Source organism: Castor canadensis, chromosome 7 (assembly GCF_047511655.1).
Source record: "Castor canadensis chromosome 7, mCasCan1.hap1v2, whole genome shotgun sequence".
NCBI classification, from domain to species: domain Eukaryota; kingdom Metazoa; phylum Chordata; class Mammalia; order Rodentia; family Castoridae; genus Castor; species Castor canadensis.
This window is the reverse complement of record NC_133392.1, coordinates 61747179-61768796: the sequence shown is the minus strand read 5'-3', so window position 1 is coordinate 61768796 and position 21618 is coordinate 61747179. Positions and strand designations below refer to the sequence as shown.

The 21618-nt window shown below is 52.3% G+C and overlaps 1 protein-coding gene across 1 annotated transcript in view; it reads right to left on the bottom strand.

Moving 5' to 3' along the window:
• The window catches only part of Cdh23 (cadherin related 23), a 382861-nt gene that overhangs the window by 313925 nt on the left and 47318 nt on the right, over positions 1 to 21618 (bottom strand). The window contains exon 3 of the mRNA XM_074079082.1: positions 17863 to 17940. Within this exon, the coding sequence (XP_073935183.1) occupies positions 17863 to 17940 (78 nt within the window). The remainder of the gene's footprint in view (positions 1 to 17862; positions 17941 to 21618) is intronic.

Below are 21618 nucleotides of genomic sequence, written 5' to 3'. Positions count from 1 at the left end.
GGCCCCGTTGCACACCTGCTAAAGCAGAGTCTCTTGGGGTGGGGCCCAGTGATGGGCTTTAGCCAGCCTTCCAGAGCATTCTGACCCATGCTCAAGAACCACGTCATTCACCTATAGACTGCCCTTGTTCAAACTTGCATGTCTATGTTTGTATACTTAACTCGGTGCTCTCAGAAGTCTGGGGCCAGCCTACCCTTTACTCTTCACACTGGAATCTCTGAAGCAGCTCTCTGAGCCTGCTTTGCACCCCTCCTCCCATCCTCCAGAAAGAAACCTGAGCCAATGGCTTTGAAGCAATGATAACCCCAAATGATGCCTCGTGTCCCTGAAGGATCCTGGGACTGATATCTGGTTCTCCCCAGATGCCAGTCTTATCATAAATAGCAGCTTCCAAGTCTGTAGCACCGTGGGTATGTGTATGCACAGGTGTGTGCATGCATGTACACACACATACACACACGGCCCCCGGGCGGCCTTGGTGGGCTGAGATGCACCATGTGGGTCACTACCAGTGTAGGGAAGGAGCAAAGCATTAGCTAAACGTGAAGCCACATGCTGGCGGAGTGGTAGAGCACTTGCCTAGCAAGTGTGAGGCCCTGAGTTCAAACCCCAGTACTACCAAGAAAAGGTGAAGTCACAGGATCTCAAGTCCACACCGTGCGCGAAGGGACAGAACTGTGTTCATAAGCTAGGTTTCACCCCAGAGACACTTCAGAGCACACACTCACACGTGCACACCCACACAGGACACATATGAACATACACGTGGACACACAAATGCATGCACACAGGGACTCACATGTGCACACACACAAAGTGTGGTCCCTGCAGGAGGCAGCCCTGGCAAAGGGAGGCACCATTGGTCCTTCCTGGCTCTTCCTGCTGGCTTCACCTCTGTCTCTGGAGCGTGGCTGCCAAGCTGACCAGCGAGGCAGGCCCTGAGCACCTCCTGCGCAGCCTGTCTCTCCACCCTCTGGAGGAAAATTATGACTTTCTAGGGAGGAGGCTTTCTTTTTTGTGTTTTTTTCCTCTCCCCTCATTCAGCACCCGGCACTAATTTATGACTATTTTTCCAACTGCACTGAAGTAAGAGGGTAATGGTTTTCAGCCGCTTGCTTTCTCTTACCTGTCACTCAGCGGTGGCTACCTGACAGGACTGCAGACAACATTCCAATCACGGGGGCTGCTTTTCCCAGGGCAGAGGAGAATTCATAGTGGCCGTGGGGAGAGTTATTTCATTCCTGGATGGAACAGCGTCAGGTAAACAGCTGTAAAAATTCATAACCAGCAGGGCTGCCTTGGGATGAGGGTGGGCACATCGCCCGCTCTGAGCTGCCTGGTTGGGGGTCAGAAGTTGGGTGTCGCTTGATGGTTCTGGGCCCTCAGTTTCCATCACCCAGGCCATGGTGGCCTCCTGGTCTTGTGTAGGTCACACTGCCTGTTCTTGCCACAAGCACTTCAATGGCTACTTGGAGAGAATTATTCATTGTCCTCAAGACAAGGGAATAACAGACAAGCCTGGAAAACAATGGTCAAGGCCTGGGGGTTCCCTCAGGAGCTGCCTGACCCTGGCTGGGTGAGTCTGGCAGGCTGTGGAGTCTCAGCTTCTCATGTGAAAAGCAGATACTCTTTGCCCAGTTCCCCCCAGAATTTGCCACTCTAATGGGGACATTCTCTATGCACTGTCCAATACAGTCACCCCCCTGCCCCTGGAACACAAAGTTTGGGGGAGGGGTGGGCTGAGTACTTGAAATGTGGCCCATGGAAACCAGAAAGTGAATTTTCTATTTTTAATTGATGCTAATTAGTTTGCTTTTAAATAGCCACACATAGGTAGTTGCATCTGGAATATTCCCCAGAGGCACATGTGCTCAGGGCTATTGAAAGATTGTGGGAACTTGAAGAGGTAGGGCCTAGTAGAAGGTTTTTAGGTCACTGGGGGCATGTCCTTGAGGGGACTGAGAGACCCTGGCCCTTCTTTTTTTCCTCTGTCACTTTCAGGCCATGAGGTGGACAGCTTTGCTCCACCCACCATGCTGGGCTGCCTCACCACAGGTCCAAAAGCAACATCGCCAACTGACCACGGACTGGAACCTTGCAAGATGGTGAGCCAAAATAACCCTTTCCTCTTTATAAGGACATTGTAGAGTAGCAGAAAGCCACTAGCATTTCTTACGGTGGCAGAAAGTGGCTGGCTGTATCACACAGGCCCTGCTGTTCATGCCCCATGCAGAAGTCCCTCACAGTGAACAAAATGGAGGCAGAGACCCTGTACCCTCCTGCCTGCTCATTTTGAAGACTGAGTGAGATACACACAAAGGCTTAGCCCTACCTGGCTCTCCATAATGACAGCATAAAGGACAGGCAGGAAGGGGTTTGAATTCAGGAGTGTCAGGGTTAAGGGGACTTTATGCAACTTGCTTTCCTGTCATTCGTTTTCACTCTAACTGGTAAGGAGACTTAGCTGTCACCAGTGAGGAGCACTTGAGAACACATGACCTGGACCAGCAGTCAATCACTGACCCTCAAGGGGGCCTGTTGACCTGTGCTACCAACCCTCTCTGCCCTGCCACCCCCAAGCACATGGCACCACTCAGAATGGTAAAGGGACATAGGGGTGGCTGAGCAGAATGGCTTTTAGATGTGACAAGTCCTCATCACAGATAACTGATGGGTCTCAGAGGACCCCTCTTCATCAGGGCCAGCAGGAGATGTAGCAGAACTAGTAGGGGGTGACCACCGGGACATCTCCTGGGTCCCTGCAGACAGGGATACACAGACAGGATGTCCTGATTTCAGTCTTGGCTCTGCTGTTAATAATTCTACAGCCACAACAAGTTCATTGTTCCTCTGAGCTTCAGTTTCCCATCTGCCACATACAGACATACATATCCCTAAGTATTTGTGGGTTATGGTAAATATTTGATGCAAGAATGTGTACAAAGCCCCTCGGAGGTGCTCAGCAATCAGAAGCTGTTATTACTATCATTACTGCTAGTAGAATGCACCAGAATGCATTTTGTAGCAATTGGGTGGGTGATAGTGCCAGACAGCCCAAGTTCAAATCCCAGCACCACCTCCATTCACCAGGTATAATATGACCTTGGACAAATCATTTTAATTCTGCTTAAATTAGTTTTCCCATCTATAAAATGGCAATGAGCACCCCTCGCCAGAAACCCAAAAATTTGGAACACTTCAGATTTGGAGTTATCAGAAATGCTTAATGAAAACATTCCAATGATGGCTCCAAAGATAGGATAAAGGGTGGACAAGATCTATATCGTCTTCAAAAAGAGGTGGCCAATGTAAGAGACCCCAGAAGGCTTGGGTTTGATCTGTGGCAGGCAGGACACTGCCCTGATGGCAGGAGGGAGAGAATGGGTAGCTCGCAGGCACACTTTAGGTAAAGCCAGGCAGTTCTAACATGAAGATGCTTTGCTCTTGAGGTCCTGGCTCTCAGACATTCCAGAGACGTCATACCTCCTGATGTTGGTAACAAGAGTCAACGTGCTAATTTATGGGGGAGTTATGCTAACTATAGGAGCCAGCCAAGAGAACACTACTCTCTCCCCTACACCCTGCCATTAGCCTTCCTGCCACTCTCCCCTTTGGACTCTGTGCACCCAGCAGGTAAACTGAGAAGTCTGCCCATGGTGAGGAGTGGTGGGCACCCTGTCCTCACTCCCCAGGATTCCTTTAGTGAGCAGAGAACTGAGCAGAGTATCACTGGATTTCAGGAAAGGAAAAGGTGACACTTGCCAGGCAGTGAGGGGGGCTGGGATTTACCACCCTTGGTGGTGTGCCAGGCTCTGTGCTGGACATGTGTCATAGTCCATATTGTCATTACCCCAAAGGAGGTCACCAGATTGGAGCAGGGACAAGCCCCCTTGGGGCTTCCAGGTAGCCTGTCTTCTTAATATGACCCCTGATCTAATTTCAGAACACGCCTCTTTATCACCACTTATCAAATAAACTCAGATATTTATATGTGGGAGGCTAAAAGGCAGTGCCAGAAGCTGAGCATAGTGACTCATACCTGCAATCCCACCACTTGGGAGGCGGAGGCAGAGCTAGGAGGATCTCGAGGTTGAGACTACCCTGAGCTACAGAGCAAGACCCTGTCTCAAAAAGCAAATAAATAAATAAAATTTAAAAATAAAAGGTAGTGTAAGCTTTTGTCACTGATGCGTTTCTAGCTGGTCAAGTAGGTAGGTAATCCAAGTGTATCACACACACACACACACACACACACACAGCATCCAGTGACTCAATTTTCATGTTAGATGGCGAAAATGAGGCTGGTAAGCATTTTCCGAAACTGCATTTTAGGCAAAAAAGGAAACTGTTCACTTAGGACCCCAGGATCCCTGACCTCAGATATCCTCTCTCCTCCCAGAGGCACCCCCCACAGAGCCTTCTGTGTCCTGCGCCCACAGTAAGGGAGGTGCTGAGCGAGGTTCACCTTTGGCTTGTACAGTTCACCTGCATGGGCAGAGGTAGGTGGGGTCTCCAGGTGGAACAAGAACTCCCAGCCCAGCCACTGAGCACACCCATTCATTATTTCACTATACAATCAAACAACTCTACAAAGTACACTAGACCCAGACTCTGGGGACGAAGCGACTGTCCCGAGAGTTCTCTACTCAGGCAGGGGCACAGGCAGACTCAGAGCACTTTCCCCCATGGCATGGGGTCATAGGTACCATGTTGAGTGCTCAGCCAGGAGCTAGTGACCAATAGTTTGGCAGGGGTTCCCAGCTTCAAAAGTCACACTCCTCTGAGACACCCGGCTTCCCCCCGACCATGGTTTCAGCAGGAGAGGGAAGCAGCTCCTTCCTCCTTAATTGACTGTAAATTGCTCCAGAGCTTTTAATGAAGACCGTCAGGAGTGATTATGTCCTGCTTGTGGCCACTCTGTAAACACTCCAGGTGGGGCTCACTGGGCTCCTCTTAATCCTCTTAACTCCCACATCTGTTACCCAGGATGAGCCCCAGCTGAGGACAGAGCGTACAATGTCCCAGGCCAGGCAGGTCTCAGGAAGCCCAACTCAAACCCCCAAGGGAAGACACTGCCGGGGCTAAGACTTGCCCAGACTGGAGAGCGGAGGGTTTGTCCCCACCAGGGAAGCATGGGCAGTGACAGTGCTACCTAAGAACTTGTTGGAAAGGCAAATTCCCAGGCCCACCCACACCTACGGGAATCAGAAACTGGGAGGGGTGGGGCCTGCTATCTGCTACAGCAAGCCCCCTGGGGGAATTCTCAAGCCTGCCGGAGGGAGAGACCTGCTAGGGGCAGGGAATGCCACAACGGGAAAGGCCCCTTGTCTCCAGTGAACATGATGGGGAAACTGAGAGTTAAAGCCACTTACTGTGGGGCACACTGCAGGAAAGGAGCTCTCACCCAGGGATCAGACCTGGCACTGAGAGGGAGTGAGCTCTCCAACTGTGAATAAGTCCCTGCCTCTCCCTCCACTGATGGTGGGGACCAGTTGCATGGGAAACAAGTTCTACAAGTGGCTTTCAGCCCCAGGGGCTGCATCACATCTGTCCTGTGATGGGGCCAGGGCACAAAGAAAAGCAAGGGTTAGAGAGGTCACGATTTTGTCCTTTCCCTGTCTACACTCCTGACAGCTCCCCAGAATGCAGTAGGGCTGCAGGGATGGCAGAAGCCATGATGGATCAGGAAAAATAGGTGGCCAGGGTTGCGTTGAAGGGCTTTGCTCCCCTGACATCATGCCATTGTGTGTCCCCTCCCCTTCCCAATCGTGCACTGAGCCAGGGCCTGTTGGACCCGCTCTGATCTCCCAGGAAATATACCAACCTGCAAAGGTGGTGTCCTTTGCAATGAGGCTGGGCTGCCCCTGGGGTAAGAGGTGTCAGAAGTCAGAGAGGTGTCTACAGGCTATGGCTCACCCACCCCCACTGTATCTGGGCTGTCCACGACAGCCTGGGGCCAGAGGCCACAGGGATACCCCAGGAGAAATGGAACTGGAAGGAGCAGGGCAGGGGGGACAATAATCTCACTACAAGATGGGATGGCCCAGATGGGATGAGCAGGGTGCCTGGGCCCTGTCTGCTCTGCTTTCTAGGGACTGTGAGAGACAGGTACCTGCTGCCCGTCAGGCCTGAGCTATCCACAACACAGGTTTTCTCTGGAGAGCTCATAAAACAGCCAGTGCAGTGGGGCAGATCCAACACTCAGTAATCCTCCATCTCACCACAGCCGACACCAGCATATTCATCCTGAGTTATCCCTTTCAAAGCCTCAATCAATCCTGGGAGCTCGGGCACTGCTGCACACAGTCCCACTGCCCAAGAGCTGGGAAAGAGGCTCCTGAGCAGCACTGTGACTCCAGACAGGCCTTCTCCACTTACAAAGAGCCAGGGCAGAGGGAACCAAGATTGGGGCTCTAAGAGACCAGAGCTGGGAGGTGAGGACCCCGTTCTGGGGGAGAGGAGCTGGAAAGTCCTCTTTGTCCTGTCTGACCTGCACCAAAGAGGGTGGAGAGCTGGTTAGGGAGGGGGAGAGAGCGGTCTGACTCTAGCTTGGCCACTTAATGACTGTGAGCTCTCTTGGGCTCAATTTCCTCATCTGTAAAGTGGGTATCATAACTTCCTCCTTCATAGGGTCTTGTGAGGACTGACTAAGCAGCACCTGGACCCAGAAAGGCTGCCAGGAGGGAGAAAGTGAGCAATGTCTGTCCTAAGGATGAGGGCTGGCCACCAGGGCTGGGCACAGCCAGCATCAGAAGAGTGGGCTCCAGGGCAGGACTCTGTGCAGGCCCCAGGTGGCCGTTGTGTGAAGAGGAACAGGTGCACTCCATGGGGAAGGCTTGGCCAGATGGTAAGAGCCCTGGGAGGTGGCCAGCCCATCAGCAGGCAGGTGGTGCTCACTGCCACCAATATGCCCACCGCCATGTAGCCCCCTGGTGGCAGGTGGCTTGGCCAGGGGATTCCTGGAGTGGCTGGAAGGTGGAACCAGGGGGTCTCTGGACCTCTTCCACGAAGACTGAAAATGTCACTTGGAAGAGTAATGCATAAAGCCACACCAAATATTCATGTGTCAGCCCAGAGTCTTTGGCCACAGAGGCCACCATTCCTATCCTCAAGCTGCTTCTCAGTTGGGAAAAGTACTAGCCAACAGTAACAACAAAAATCGTAATAAGAATAGTTAACGCCTCTCTTTTACAGTGCCAAGCACACTTCAGAAGGCCTCACTTTCATTACTTTATCTAATCATTGCCACAATCCTAGGAGGAGACACCATGTGGTCATTGTCCCCATTTTCCAACTGAGTAAACTGAAGCAGAGAGGTGAAGTACCCAGTGACACAATCCATATTTGCTAAAGATGCCAGGGAGGGCTGCCTGTAAGAGGAGGCACTTGAAGACAAATGGTTCAACAAAACCAATGTCCATCATCTCTATAGCAATTTCATTTCCAAAGTTCTTTCATAAGCTCCCTATGAACTTGTTTGGGTAAGTATGGCCATCCCCACTTCCAGAAGAAAATGAGGCTCTGAAAAGCTGAGGACCTTACCTGTGGTCACACAACTAACAAACAGAACTGAGATTAGAATTCAGGCGTTTGCCTCCCCTGCAAGGGCTGGGTGCATCCAGCCCAGATGAGGGAGAGGCTCACAGGGGAGGGGCCTTCAGGAAGTACTGACAGAATGACTTGATCTCCTACTCCAGGCTAAGCTGCACAGGACAAGGAGTGATGACAAGTTCAAAGTTGGCTCTGCCTGCCATGGTCCCCCAGCCAGCTGGAGAGTTTCAGCTCTTATAAATTACACCTCCGCTGGCTCCAGGGGAGTCCAAGTGTTCCCAGACGGCTGCAAGCTCAGCATAGCTGTCCAAACTTGTCTGCTAGTGCCCTGCCTCCAAAGCGGGTGCCTGCATAAGCCCCACCCAGCACCCCATCATTGGAAAAGGCTGTAGACCCTGGCACAGGTACCTGATAAACCTCACACTTCGATCTGCCTTCCCCAAAGTCATCTTAAGCGGTACTGCAGACCCCGCAGGGTATGCCAATCAGAATGTGTGCATCTTTAGAGCGGCTGGGAAGTAAGCATCCCAAGGACGCTCAGCCCACGTACTGCATGGGGCAGAACAGTCCTCATCTACTCTCCCAGACTGAGCTGGGCTGGCCAAAAGTCTCTCCCTGCCTGGAGTGTGACCCCAACCCAGCACCTCTCTGGAGTGACTCTTGGCCACTGAGCCTTTTTCCTGGTGAGGGACTAGGGATTGACCCCACCAATCCTGCCAGGCTACAGAGGGGGTGGCAAACCCCACCATATGAAATCAAATCTCGACTGTCCTGTTATTAGCTGTGGGCTTTTGGCAGTTTGCTGGCCTCTGCACCTGTCACAGGGAGCTCATGATGGGCTCCCACGGTTCCTGTCAGGACGAAGAAGGGTCCTACAGACATCCTAGCTAGTAAGACTAGAGCTCTAAAGAGTCACCAGTGTTATTTTTATTTTTCACCACAGCAGCCAAATCCTGACATCAAGACAAGCCCAAATTGCTTGCCCCACTGGTGGTCAGCCTGTTCTGATAACTTCTTCTGAAATGCTTCCCCGTGGTTTCTGCGGTCGGCCCCCAAGCGCTCCAGTGCCATCTCTAAGGTGGCCGAGAATGAATCCCTCCTCTGAGGAGTGCATTACTGGCACTCTAGCTCATGCCTCCCCACTAGGGTGGGCTGGTCACTTACCACTGGTCCCCTTCACCCACCCCCACTCACAGCCTGGAACTCCTTAAAAGCAAAGACACACATACAGAATCCCAGAGGTGTGGTTAAGTGCACAGGCTTGGAGGTCAGGCAGCACTGGATTCAAATCCAATTTCTGTCCTATGCAAGCTGTGTGACCTTCTCTACATATCTTACCCTCTCTGAGCCTCTGCCTCCTCATCTGCAAAATGGAGGTTATAAGACCAACTTTTGTGCTTTGCTACAGGAAGCCAATAAAGCAATGTGCATTTAGACACTGACTAATGTGGAATAAAAGCTGGCTGCCATTGCCCCAGTTATCTGCAATGCGTATGTCCCCAGCCCACCCTCAACACAGCCTGGCACAGGTGTGCAGAGCCTGCCATTCACGCCACGCCCACACGACAGGTGGTACATCATTATCATTAGTGTTATTAAGGCTGCATCTGAAACACCTGCCCCACCTCGTGCCCACATCTGTGCGGTGGGCAGCTCGCAGCTGAGGGAGTGACAGGATGCAGGTGTACCCAGACTGGGAGTGGCTGCAGTCCCCAGGACCCCCTGGGGGTCTGCCCCGTCACCCCGGTGGAAGACCTAAGCTGCTCTGGAGAAAGGCAGAGATGGCAAGGCCACAGCGGTGCTCAGGATCCCCGAGGTTCTGCAAGTCATGTACCACCCCACAGGAGGGAAGAGTGAGACCTTGGAAAGGGCACCACGAGCCCAGGACCTGGAGCCTTGGGTCTGGGATGTAATCATCTGGATAGATGCCAGGTCCTATCCTTCCTCCCAAACTCTGCCCCCACCCTCGCCGACAGGCCCAGAGCCTCTCGGCTGCCCTGTCTTCCCCTCCTTAAGCTCTGGCTCCCAGACAGTGACAGCCAGGAGGCCCTGGCAGTCCCTCTGGCCCAGGATGCCAGCCCTCCTCCCCAGGCCATGACTGCATGGTGGCTCCTCACAGCTCTCTCTCTGCACTGGTGTGTGGAGTTATGGCAGGCAGCAGTCTGGACCTAACAGTGACTTGCTGGGGACCTTGGGCAACTCCTCCCTCTCAGGCCTCAGTTTCTCCCTCTGTAAAATGGAACCATTTCACCAAAACAGTGGTCATCAAAATGTCCTACATGAGGCTTCAGGGAGTTCATTATGGGTCCTCTAAGGATCCTTCAGGTGGGGGTAAACATGCCCCCACCATCCACCCCCAGTATTAAACTTCTACCGAAGATGAGTATTCCTTCCTCAGCATTCACTACTGTGGCTTTTTTTTTTTTTTTCTGAGTTCCTCTGTCTCCTTCCCTCACTAGGTCAGTCCTTTAGGGCAGGGATTTGTGTCTGTTTCATTAACATCTTCAGTACCTGGAACACAGCCTAGCACATAGAATACAACCATAAAACATTTGTTGAATGAATTACTGACTGAATGAATGTAAGTACCCGTGTGTCTCTATAGATAGAAATATCTGAGACTTTTGGGTAAGATTACATTTGCCCAAACAGTTCCATAGCTAAAACAGAAATTAAAAAAAAAAAAATCTTGCCTGCAGAAAATGAGGGAAAGCACTTTCAAGTAGGAGAAAAAGCTGCTGAAATTTGAATAAGCTCTGTCATTCACAGCATTGAGTCAGTGTAATTTCCCTGTTCTCCATAGCTCTGGTTGGGCAAGATGTTAACATTAAGCGAAGCTGGGTGAGGAGAACTCTTTGTACTATTTTGGCAACTTTTCTGCACGTCTAAAATTATTTCAAAATAAAAAGTGAAAAGAATATAAGCACCACCCCCACTGGTCTAGACCAGTGCTCCCTACCATATTCTACATGACCTTGGGGGCGGGGAACTCTTTATTTTGAAAGCTGTGTGTTTATTGTAACTGTGATGAGAGCACAGCTTATCTGTCCCAGAATGGCACTTGGATAGTGTAAAGTGACCCTCTGTCTCTCTACAAGTGCTGCATCTGGTTCCCACTCCTGTTTTAGGAGACTTTCCCTGGAGTGTAGCCTCCCCGACCCTCCCCCGCCCAGCTTTCTCCATCAGGAAAGTGGTCTGTTTGGCTAAAATGGTGGTTATACAATTGTTCTGGGGGGCCATTGTGGGCCCTCTGAGGTCCCCTTGAGTGGGTAAGTGTGAAAGCAAGGAACCCCACAGACTTCTCCTCAGACACCCATGCCGGCCAAGGATGGCTTCTTCTCCTTGGCAGTGGTCCCAGTCCAGCACACCCTGGTTTCTGTACCGTAGCCACCCATGGGGCCACCTGCAGAGGGTTGGTAGAAAGGCCCAAGCCATGCAGACAGCAGCCACAAGACTCCTCAATCCTCACCTGTAGTTCTGGCTCCTGCAGCCTGGCCACAGCTGCACAGCACTGCCCTGAGGTACCATGACCCCCCTCTCACTTGTGCCAGTCCCAAGAAACTGTCTGGGGAAGAGAAAAATAATTCTCTCTCTGTGGTTCTCTATTCTCTCCTGAGAGATAGTATTTCTCCCCTTAAAGAACCACTGGGGGCCAAGTGCTGTGGCTCATGCCTATAATCTCAGCAACTTGGGAGGATCTCAGATTAAGGACAGCCTGGGTCCCCCCTCTCAACCAACAAGCTGGACATAGTGGAACACAGCTACATGGGAAGCATAAGTGGGAGGATGGTGGTCCTGAGGCTGGCCCAGGGTAAAAATTCAAGACTCTATCCTAAAATAACCTAAAGCAAAAAAAAGGGGTGGGGGTGAGGTTCCAGTGGAAGACTGCTTGCCTAGCAAGCACAAGGCTCTGAGTTCAAACCCCATTGTCATAAAAAAAAATGTCTAGGGGAAAAAGGCCCAGAGAGGGGGATGGTCCTCTAGATCACTAGAGATCAGGCTAGAACCAGAAGCCCTCCTGGGCTCCTCTGTCCCTGTCCCCTTCTCAGCTGCCCCCAAATCCCAGTAAGCCACCATCCCTGCCTCCCCAAGGCACCCTCCCTCATCTCCCCCAACTCCTCAGAGTTACTGGGAGCTCACAGGCACACGGCTCCTCCATCTGCCAAGACCGCTGACTTGGGGTCAGCCCACCTGAAAATTGCTCTCCCCGGGTCCAGACGAAACAGCTGGGCATTGATAGAGTTTGCAGAGAAATTAATCAGCGCTGACTGGCAGCCGTGCCAGGCACTGCCTGGGCCAGATCCAGCCTAATGAATCCCGAGCGCCCACCTTAATGGTTCCTGACAAGACTAATTTACTCATGTAGGTGATTAGCATGGGGATTATTACTTTAATTGTGGCTCAAGACGCTTTGGGGGTGCTGGGGGTTCTGCCTGGGGAAGTCAGCCCCATGTGTGTCAACCTCGGAGACAAACAGAGGGACAAGCTGCCAAGGGAAGGGGATCAGCAAGACACTCAGCATCCACTCATCCACTCATTCATCCATTTAGCCATTCACAAGCACCTGCAGGGACGCTTTGGGCCGGCCCTGCGCCTGGCACGGAGGAGAAGGGCTCGGCTCGCCCAGCTGTGGCCGGGAGATAACCTGCCTGTCTTAGAGAGGCACTTAGCAGCCACAGGGACCACGCATCTGAAGTGCTCAACAGGGACCCTGCAGGAGGCCAGCAGTCAATAAAACACTGTTAATATCACCACTCCATAATCTTCTACACAAATATTAAAATGATCGTTAATCATAATGTCGATATTAATAAGATTCATATTTAAAAATATGAATATAAATTAAAAAATAACAGTCCAGTAGGAACTTACACACAAATAACCACAGCAGAACAGGACAAGTGTTTTCACAGACTCAGTGACAAAACTGATAGGTGGGGCAGGTGACTTGCAAGTTGCACCTGGAAAGGTGAGTGGTGTGGCTGGAGAGCAGATGTCTTTGAGGAGTAGGGGGTGGCAGCCTGTGACAGACAAGTTGGCCCCTTCCTGTAGGTACTTGGGAGGCTAGGGATGGGTGTTTAGAACTGGGATCAGGGCCATCGCTCCCTCCAGAGCCTGTCTGTGGGTAGTGGCCAAGGTAGATGACTCCACACTCTCTATCTGCCACCAGACCAGACCTGGGTCAGCTCAGTGTCTCCAAGTCAGGCTTCCTGCTGCTGCTGCTCTGTGTCCCTCCCCAGAACCCCAGAGCCAGCTAGCACTCAGTGTCCTGAGGATCCCCAGCAAATATGCCACAAGCAGCTCCAACGGGCAGCTGGCATGATAAACATATGACCCTTGCATGGCTTGGGCCTCGCTGTTCACACGAGCAGGCACGTACAGCATCTGTGCTATCTGGGGGAATGCTCTCTTGGACCTACTCCCCCAGCAGCCATCCCCATGGTCACCAACACCTCCCTCCTAACACATCATGGTGCAGAGAACACCGGGCCAAAGCTCCAGGAGAGATGGCGGGTGGTATAGAACCAGCCAAAGCCTGTGCCTTGGAAGAGTCCACCCACCATGCCCACAAGCTCCAGGGAGTCCCTAAAGCACCCTGAGTTCCAGGCACAAGCCAGGCACAGGACTGGGCCCTGGAGACACAGAGGGGCCCCCGTCTACTTGGAAATAGTCACAGTCCAAGAGGGAAGATAGATGAGCAATTAACAACCGTGCCTGGCACTGAGAGAGGGCAAGTAGACAGAGAAAGAGCCTGGAGTGGGGGAACCAGGGAGTCCCCTGAAGGTGGCTGCATCTGACCTAGCTTGACTGCTCCAGGAAGCGGAGACAGTGCCCACCAAGGCCAGGAGGGAGGAGCTTGCCTTTCGTGCTTAAAGACCAGTGGGGCTGGAGTGGACCAAGCAAGGGGCACAGACGGAAGGAGGCAAGATCTGAGAGGGGCAAGGCTAGATGGCAGCTTACACGCCATGTAAGAGCACTGGCTTTTATTTATCCCAAGGGATGGGAGGGGCTTGAGTGGACCTGGTGAACAGGGTCTGCCTTAAGCGGGGCTGGGCCTCTACTGCCAGGAGGAGAAAGACTTAAAGCAGCAAGACTACTGGTCCCTGGGGAAGCTGTTAGAGTATCAGAGTGGGGACCATAGTGATGAGTGGAAGGGGCAAGAAGTGAGAAGGTTCTAGAACTATTTTGAAGATAGAGCCAAGATGATTTCCTGATTGACTGGATGTTGGAGGAGAGAGAAAGATGAGGGAGATGGTGAGCCTCCCAGGGTCTAATGGGATTGGAGTGGGGAAGGGAGCTGAGTCAGGACTCAAGGTAGAAAAGATGTGGAGGAAACAGTAGGGGAAACAAGGTGGGGACTGCCCAGAGGGACAAAGATCAACTTCTGGGAGGCCACCAGGATGGAGAATTAACCATGGATTTAGCAATATTCAGGCTGTGATCTTGACAAGAGCCATACTGGTGGGGTATCTGGAGTCAACTCAGGAGACAAGCTGGAGACAGCACCCTGTAGCCCTGTCCCTCACATAACAGGTACCCTGTGGCCACTCACAGCCAGGCCAAGGTGAAGGGGACACCCACCAGTCTGACCAGGGACTGAGTCACTAATCTGCCCTTGCCCTGTTCCACCCGACCTAGACTCCACTGCCCAAGACTGATGCTCATGTCTGGAGCAAGACACGTGGGGATGAGGGCCCTGTCTGGGGAAGAGGGGTAATGTCAGCAAGACTGGAGAAAGCAGAGCTACTTAATGACTTCATTTGGCTGCTGTCTTCTCTGGCTAGGAGATGCTCTTCAAAAGGAACATCACCCAGACCCGGGGAAAATTGGAGCCTGAAGATGGCACACAGATAGCAATGAAACACGCAGCTTCTGTGAGGGACTTCAGATGGCCGAGCTCTGCCCTCCCATTCCACTCCCCAGTTACAGCACCACCAGGAATTGAGGCCAGAGCATAAAAAATGGGGTGGGTAACACTCCAATCTCTAACCCTGAAGAGTGTGTTCACACACTGATAGAGCCTGTAGCCAAAGTCTACTTTCAATTCTTAAAGGGAATTTAAAAAATGAATTAATACATCAAAAACCCTTAGGACCACTGCCTTGAACATTCAATAAATGTGACTGCTATAATGATATATTACATATACTATATCACGTATATTACATTATCATTTTATTCTGCAAGGCCCCAGCAGACAGAATTAGACCAGTGCGCAGGAATTTTGTGTTAATATGAGGAAGGGCCTTTTATCCCTGGCACTCTCCCAAAGTGCAGGAACCACCCTCCTTATAAGACCCTGAGCCAAAGCTGGATAACCAGCAGTGGAACCGGAACCCAGTCAGTCCCTAGCCTGGGCTGACACTCAACTTGGCTTGGGATTTGCCTCTTAACCATTGGCTGTATCCTGCAAGCCTGTGCTGATAGCCATCCCTGGGCCACTCAGAGGTCCTCTGGGTTAACCACAGAACATTCCAGGCGTGGAGGCTCTGGAGCCAGTGTAAACTCCCCACCAGTCCAATGAGGGGATTGGCTCATCCCCATTTTGCAGACTAGAACATGGAGATTCAGCAAATAAGTAGTGGGAACCAAGCCTTAAAGTCTAGTTTCTAGGCCACCCAACCCCTCCACACAGCAGGCAAAGGACCAGCTGGACAAGCTGTTTCAACCCTCGCCCTAAACCTGCCGACTGCTGCTCATAGGCTGGCACCCACAGAGTCTGCCATGTCTACATGAGCCCAGACCCACCCTCTGACTGGCCCAGGACCATGCAGGTAGGGCCTCCAGGCCTGCCTCAACTGAGACCTGGAAACACCCAGGGTCAGCCACACTGCCCAAGCCAAAGCCCCCTGAAGTCACCTTTCCAATGCCTTCTCATTGAGGAGATAGGAAATCGAGACCCAGAGGCCTGTAACACTGTGCCCAAGGTCACAAAGCGGGGAATAGAAATTGGATTCCTGACTTTCAGGCTAGAGCCGTGCTGCCCCCATCCTGATGCTAACAGAAGGGAAAAGGCTGGGAGGGTGCTGGGCCCACTCAGTACCCACCCCTGCCCAGGTAGCTGAGCAGAGCTGTCTGCCAGCACTGAGGCCTCCCTCCATCCTGCGGCCCCCCTGGAGTCAGGGATCAATCCCACAGCACTAGACAGACACCCCCGCTGTGACAGCCAAGTGCAGCTCTGGTCCTGGGAGCTGCTTCTGCAGGGGAGGCCAATCAATGCTGGCGTTTGCAAAAGAGAAGCAAGAGCCAGAGTCAACGGTAAGGGGAGCAGGGCCTCCTAAGGGGCTCCCTGTGGGCATCCAGCCCAGGACTCGTCACGATATGCACTGGCCATGCCATGCCCACACCATCCACCATTGCCTTCCCTGTACCACAGGCCTCTGAGCACCCACGTGAGGTCACAGATGAGGACACAGCTGGCCCCACTCACTTGAGAGGGGCCTTCACCTATCCTAGTCAGCACCAGGCTCAGCTGGTGGCTGGCCACAGCTCTGCCTCAACTGTCCACCTGCTCCCAGCACATGCCCTCTATCACAAAGGACTCTCCCACAGGGCAGATGAAAGCGAACACCAGGCATACAAACAGTGTGAAACCAAGGGAAAGGACTCCTTCAGGATCCTGTTCAGTGACCATTTCCCCAAACCTCTTTTCCCCCTCCTCCCCCTCCCTGTCCTCAGGAGATGACCCCACCTCCTTCCATCTCATAGGAGGACTTAATCACACATCTGACCCATCCATCTGTCTAATGCCCCTGTGGTCACAGCACTGAGGCCTGGCTCGGAGGCCCAGTCCACGTGTATTTGATAAATTCATGAAGGAACTAAAAAATGTAGAACCCCAATGTGAACCGTGTGACCAGCAGTTCATTTATTTGCCGGCCCATGTTAGCTCCATGCCAGGACTACATGAGGGAGGAGCCAAATGGATAAAATCCACTGAAAGAGGGCAGCGAGTTACAAATCCAGGGTCCACAAACATCCCTGGCCCAACCCAGAGGGCAGCAATCAGCTCAGCAGGGCCCCCAAAAGACCTGCAGGTCCACTCTCCACCCGCAGACGGGTGAGCTAGACCTTTGGAACAGCATTCCAAAGGGGCAGGCACCCCCTTCTCAGATACCCAGACACACAGATCCTGCAGCCTCAGCCCCAAACCCAGCCTCACGATGCTGCTCATTCACCAAAGGAGGAGCGGCTTTCTTAAGAGGCCTCCCATGGTCCCCCCATGGGCCATGGGATAATCCCACCAAAGTCAGATGCACACCTGCTGTGCCTGGCACTCCAACTACGAAAGTGAGAGAGGCTGTTCACAAACCTCTAGAAGCAAGGGGGACTCAGGCTGCCTGAAGCCCCCACTTCAGCAGAGCCTTGAAGATGCATGTCTGCTCACTCACTACATGTGCACATCAAGTTTACAGGAAAAAATGCTTGAAATGACCACTTGGTTAAGTAACTAAGCACCCTCCTCTCTCCAAGCCACCCTGACTCATTTTCAAGTATGAGGGATGTGCCAAAAAGGTGTTCCACACTGACCCCTGACATACTACACAGCCTCCAGCACAAGACCTTTGCCCTCACATCACATAGCAGGCAGCCCAGGTGGGGAGGGCGGGTAAAATGCCCCAGGTTCAGGTGTCCTAAGAGGACAGAGAGAAGATGTGGGTGGGGTGGTGCGACCTTTCAGGTGATGTTGTTTCCCTTGTGCTCGTGGTCATGGCCCCTGCCCATCACACAGTTGTAATCCAACCTCATTTCCTGAGAAGCTTCTGGGTCCCTAGAGCTGAGCTGGGCCGTGGGGCTGTGAGTGGGTGTTGAAGCCAGGCCGGGGGACCAGTCACAAGAACAGACCTGTGACGAGGAGGCTGGAATAAGAGGGGAGGGTGTCCCAGGATGCCCACATCACCTCCTGTATGAAATAGGGCAAACTCAATGCAGAAAACTTAATCATCCCAGAAAAGTACAATGGGCCACACAACAAACGCTACAATGGCTGCTATCTTCAAGTATCCGTAAGGACTTGGAGCAGAAGAGGCATGAGCTATTCTGTAGGAGAAAACTAGTGCCAGAAGTGGAGCCTGAGGGGCACAATGGGATGTCCCTTTGCTGTTTAGAACTCCCCTCTTGGAATGCACCCTACATGAGGTGGTGCGTGTCCTGTTCCTGGAAGTATCCAAGCAAGGGCTTGGATGACATAAGGAAAGTGGTTCCAGTATCAGGTAGATGATGCTCAATCTCTTAAGATCCCCTTCCCTTATGGGAGAGGAGATCACCCTATGCCACCCGGCACCCCCATCAGCCCCAGCACCAACTCACCCACAGGTGTGTCCTCGCTGATCAGCAGGTATGTGTCGAAGAAGTGGTTAATGAAGAAAGGCAGCCGGTTCACCTGGCCTGGAAGTCAGAGGACAAGAGCGTCAGCTGAGTGACCCAGCCAGCTTCAGGAATGCTATATAATGATGCAGAGTGGGCTGTGTGGGCACTGAACCTGCCTGCAGTGGCCCTATCAACTTCCCAGGACCCTGAAGGTCACTGTCAAGTATATGGTTCCACAAGGCCTCCAGCAGAGGTGGCTACTGAGCACTGGCTCCATGGAGACACGCTCTGAGCATAAAATACATACAGGATTTGCAAAAAAAAAAAAATACTATAAAATATCTTATTCATCTTTCATAGTGATTACACATTGAATTGATACTATTTGGGATATGGAGTTACATAAAATAGATTACTAAAAGGAATTTCTTTTTATGTTTCTACTATGGTGCTGAAAAACTTAAGCTCACAACTATGGCCTGTATTGTATTTCTTTTTTCTTTTTTTTGGCAGTACTGGGGCTTGAACTCAGGGCCTCATGCTTGCTACGCAGGCGCTCTACCACTTGAGCTACTCCTCAGTCCTTTTTGGTTGGCTATTTTTGAGATAGGGTCTTTTGCTTATGCTGTGGCTGGCCTGGACTGTGATCCTTTTATTTAGGATTTTTGAGTGGCTGGAACGACAGGTGCTGAGATGGAGTTTCACTAACTTTTCGCCCTCGCTGGCTTTGAACCACAATCCTCCTGATCTCTTCTTCCTGAGTAGCTGGGATTACAGATGTGAGCCACCGTGCCTAGTTGTGCTGTATTTCTATTGGGCAGCACATCTTGGAATGAAATGTGAGCTCTGAACGGTCAAGGGCTTGGCTGACCAAGGTGACAGTGAGATCCAGAGAAGGACCCAACCCTTAGAAAGTCCTTGGGACACATTTGTCATGTGAACAGCCAGCTGATCCCATAGAATAAATAATGATCACAATAACCATAGCTGCTACTCATGAAACTGTCTGTGCTAGCTGCTGACATCACCTCAACCCAATGCTGGCGAGGCAGGTGCTGTCCTGCCCTGCTTCACTGTGGAAAGCCAGGACTACCCGTCACAAGCAACCTGCTTGATGACACACCTAACAAGTGGCATGGCCACACACTACCTAGACCTCCAACTTGTCCTGTTAACCCTGGGTCACTGACAGCTCCACAGTGGGGTGGGATCTGGAAGGGGCTGGGTGAGACCTGGTTGGGCTGAAGAACTTGTCATCTAAGAGGTTCCCCACATATCACAAATCCCCCACATGAAGCCTCCCCTGGGCTGGCTTCACCTGTCCCTAGTGTCCTCCTGGGAACAGTAGGGAAATTGGGCACTCTTCCCTTAGTTTCTGCCAACTGGGGCAGCTGGGTCCACATGGCACAGCACCTGCCACAGGGTGCCCTGCTGGGTCCTCCAGGGATCCTAGACATGGGAAGGGGCAGCTGTCTCTTCCCTTCATTTCTGCTGACCTGGAGCTTCCTCCAAGCTTATGCCAGCCTCCCGGAGGACTGAGGAGGCTGGAATCAGGAAGGGACATGAAGCACAACTAGGAGACTGGCATCTTTTCTCCTCCATTCTGCTTGGGCAGCCAAGCTGCAACTGTTTCTGTTCCCCAAACACTGGCCTCTCTCTCACTTCCTGGCCAGGACAGCTAGCCTTTCTACCTTCATACCAAACTCCTATTTATGTCTCATTTTAGATGTCCCTTCTTCCAGGAAGCCTTCTCTGACCATCTCAAGTATGCATGTGCACCTGCATGCACCCCTCCAACCCTCTCATATCAGCAACACAGCCTCAGAAAGGGTCTGGCTTTTTTTGAGACCTCCGTGTGTCTCTTTCTGGCCACACAATCCTCCTATGCCTCAGTTATTTCACAGCTAACCCAAGGATTAAGTGAGATTACATACATAAAGCACTTAGCACCGTGCCCCTGGCACACAGCAAGGACTCGATAAATGGTAGCTATTATAATACTGGCATTAATAAAGGTGCCTCCTTTGTAGCCGGAGGGGATGGCTTTTGATTCCTGCTGGGGGCCTTAGGCTCCCAAAGCCGGAAAGCAGGTGGCTACTGAGCTGAGGCAAACAGCCCCGGGCACCCAGAGAATTCAGTAGCAGGCTGAGGTGTACAAAACCATTCATTGGCAATAGCCTGGTTCATTTCTAAATTTTCCTTTACAGGACCTGCCAATAATCAAGGCTGGGAGCTCTGCACGGGCAACTGGATAGACTTGGGGACATGTGTTGCCTGCCACACACCAAGTAGGACCTGTGTTTTCAGAACAGACCTGTCCTCCTCAAAGGCTGGTGGACTTGGGCTGGTATTGGGGCCTGGAAGGAGCTAGCAGGACAGGGCAGGGATGGAGGCCAGGCAGGTGACTTGTTCTCTTATAAACCACTTTGAAAATACAAGGTTATATGCTCCGGAGACAACCCCCCCACACCCCCACCCCCAGCACAGGCACTCTGAGGCTGCCAGCAAAGCAGGATGTGAGTGGATGAAAGGGAAGACATGGTGGGTGATGTCAGGGAGGAAAGGAGAGCCCAGCTTCCTGGTCCACGGGTCCCTCTCTGTTTCACACCATCCCTACTCTCCCACCATGGGTCCACAGCACTGCTAGCAAGCTCTGTCCCTTCTCCCTGTACTCCCTGACCAGCCTATGCCTGGAGCCCACAGAAGCAGGTAAGGAGCTGATCAGGTTCAACCTCCAAGCCTTCCACCAGGCCTGAGGGGAGAAGACAGAGGGTGCAGCTTATAGAGGAGGTAGCACCTGTGCTTTGGGTGCACAGTAACCAAGGATTTGCACATGGCAGGAAAGGAACAAAGGTGGGGCAGGGACAGGAGGCATAAAGTATCCAGGACCAGATCTGGGAATGACAGCCATCTGTGGCCATGTGGCCAGAACCCCTGCCCAAAGCACATGCTATATTCAGAATCATGGGGTCGGGGGTCCCATTTAGGGCCTGGAGACCACTGGTCAGTAGTAGAGCCTAGATTTGAACCAGGTCAGCCTGAATCCAAGCCAGGCTGCCTCCCCAAGCCTCAGAGCAGTGATGGGGGCTGAGAGCACATGTGGCTCACATTGAGATCCAGGCCAGGAGAACATCAGAGTCCTCCTCACTCCATGGTGAGGAAGGAGTGCTGGGCAGGATCTGCCTTGGGCAGACCACTCTGCCTCTTGGGCTCCTTGGGTCCCAGCCTCAGGGTGGGGACAGAAAGCCCTGCCTTACTGCCAGGCACCAGTGACACTGTATGGGGGCTGGGGCAGGGTCACTGAAGCCCAATGTATGGGAACCTGCCATCTGGGGAGGCCAGGCAGACCACAACCAGGGCTTCCTCATGCCAAGCACCCAGACTCAGCAGATGCTCACGGCCAGCAGACAGGCATGGAGGAAGCAGATCAGCCCTTCCTCTCCTGCCTCCCCAAGGATGAGAGGCACCAGGGAATGAATGGAAGCCAGAGGGGAGGAGAGGAGAAGGCCAGGAGGCTGCAGAAGAGAGAGGACAGGCTGGCACCAGGCTTGACACCATGGAGTGCTTGTCCCTGAGCCCAACTCAGCTCTGACTTTCAGGAATGGAAGGGGGCTCAGTCAAGGCTTCAGAGTCACACGGAAAGCAAGTGTGGAGGGATCCTGTGTTCTGGTCTGGGAACAGGAGAAGGGTGAGTGTAGAAAGATGGACCGCATGGGAGGATGGCATAGGAAACCACTCAGTGTTCATCCCCCGCAG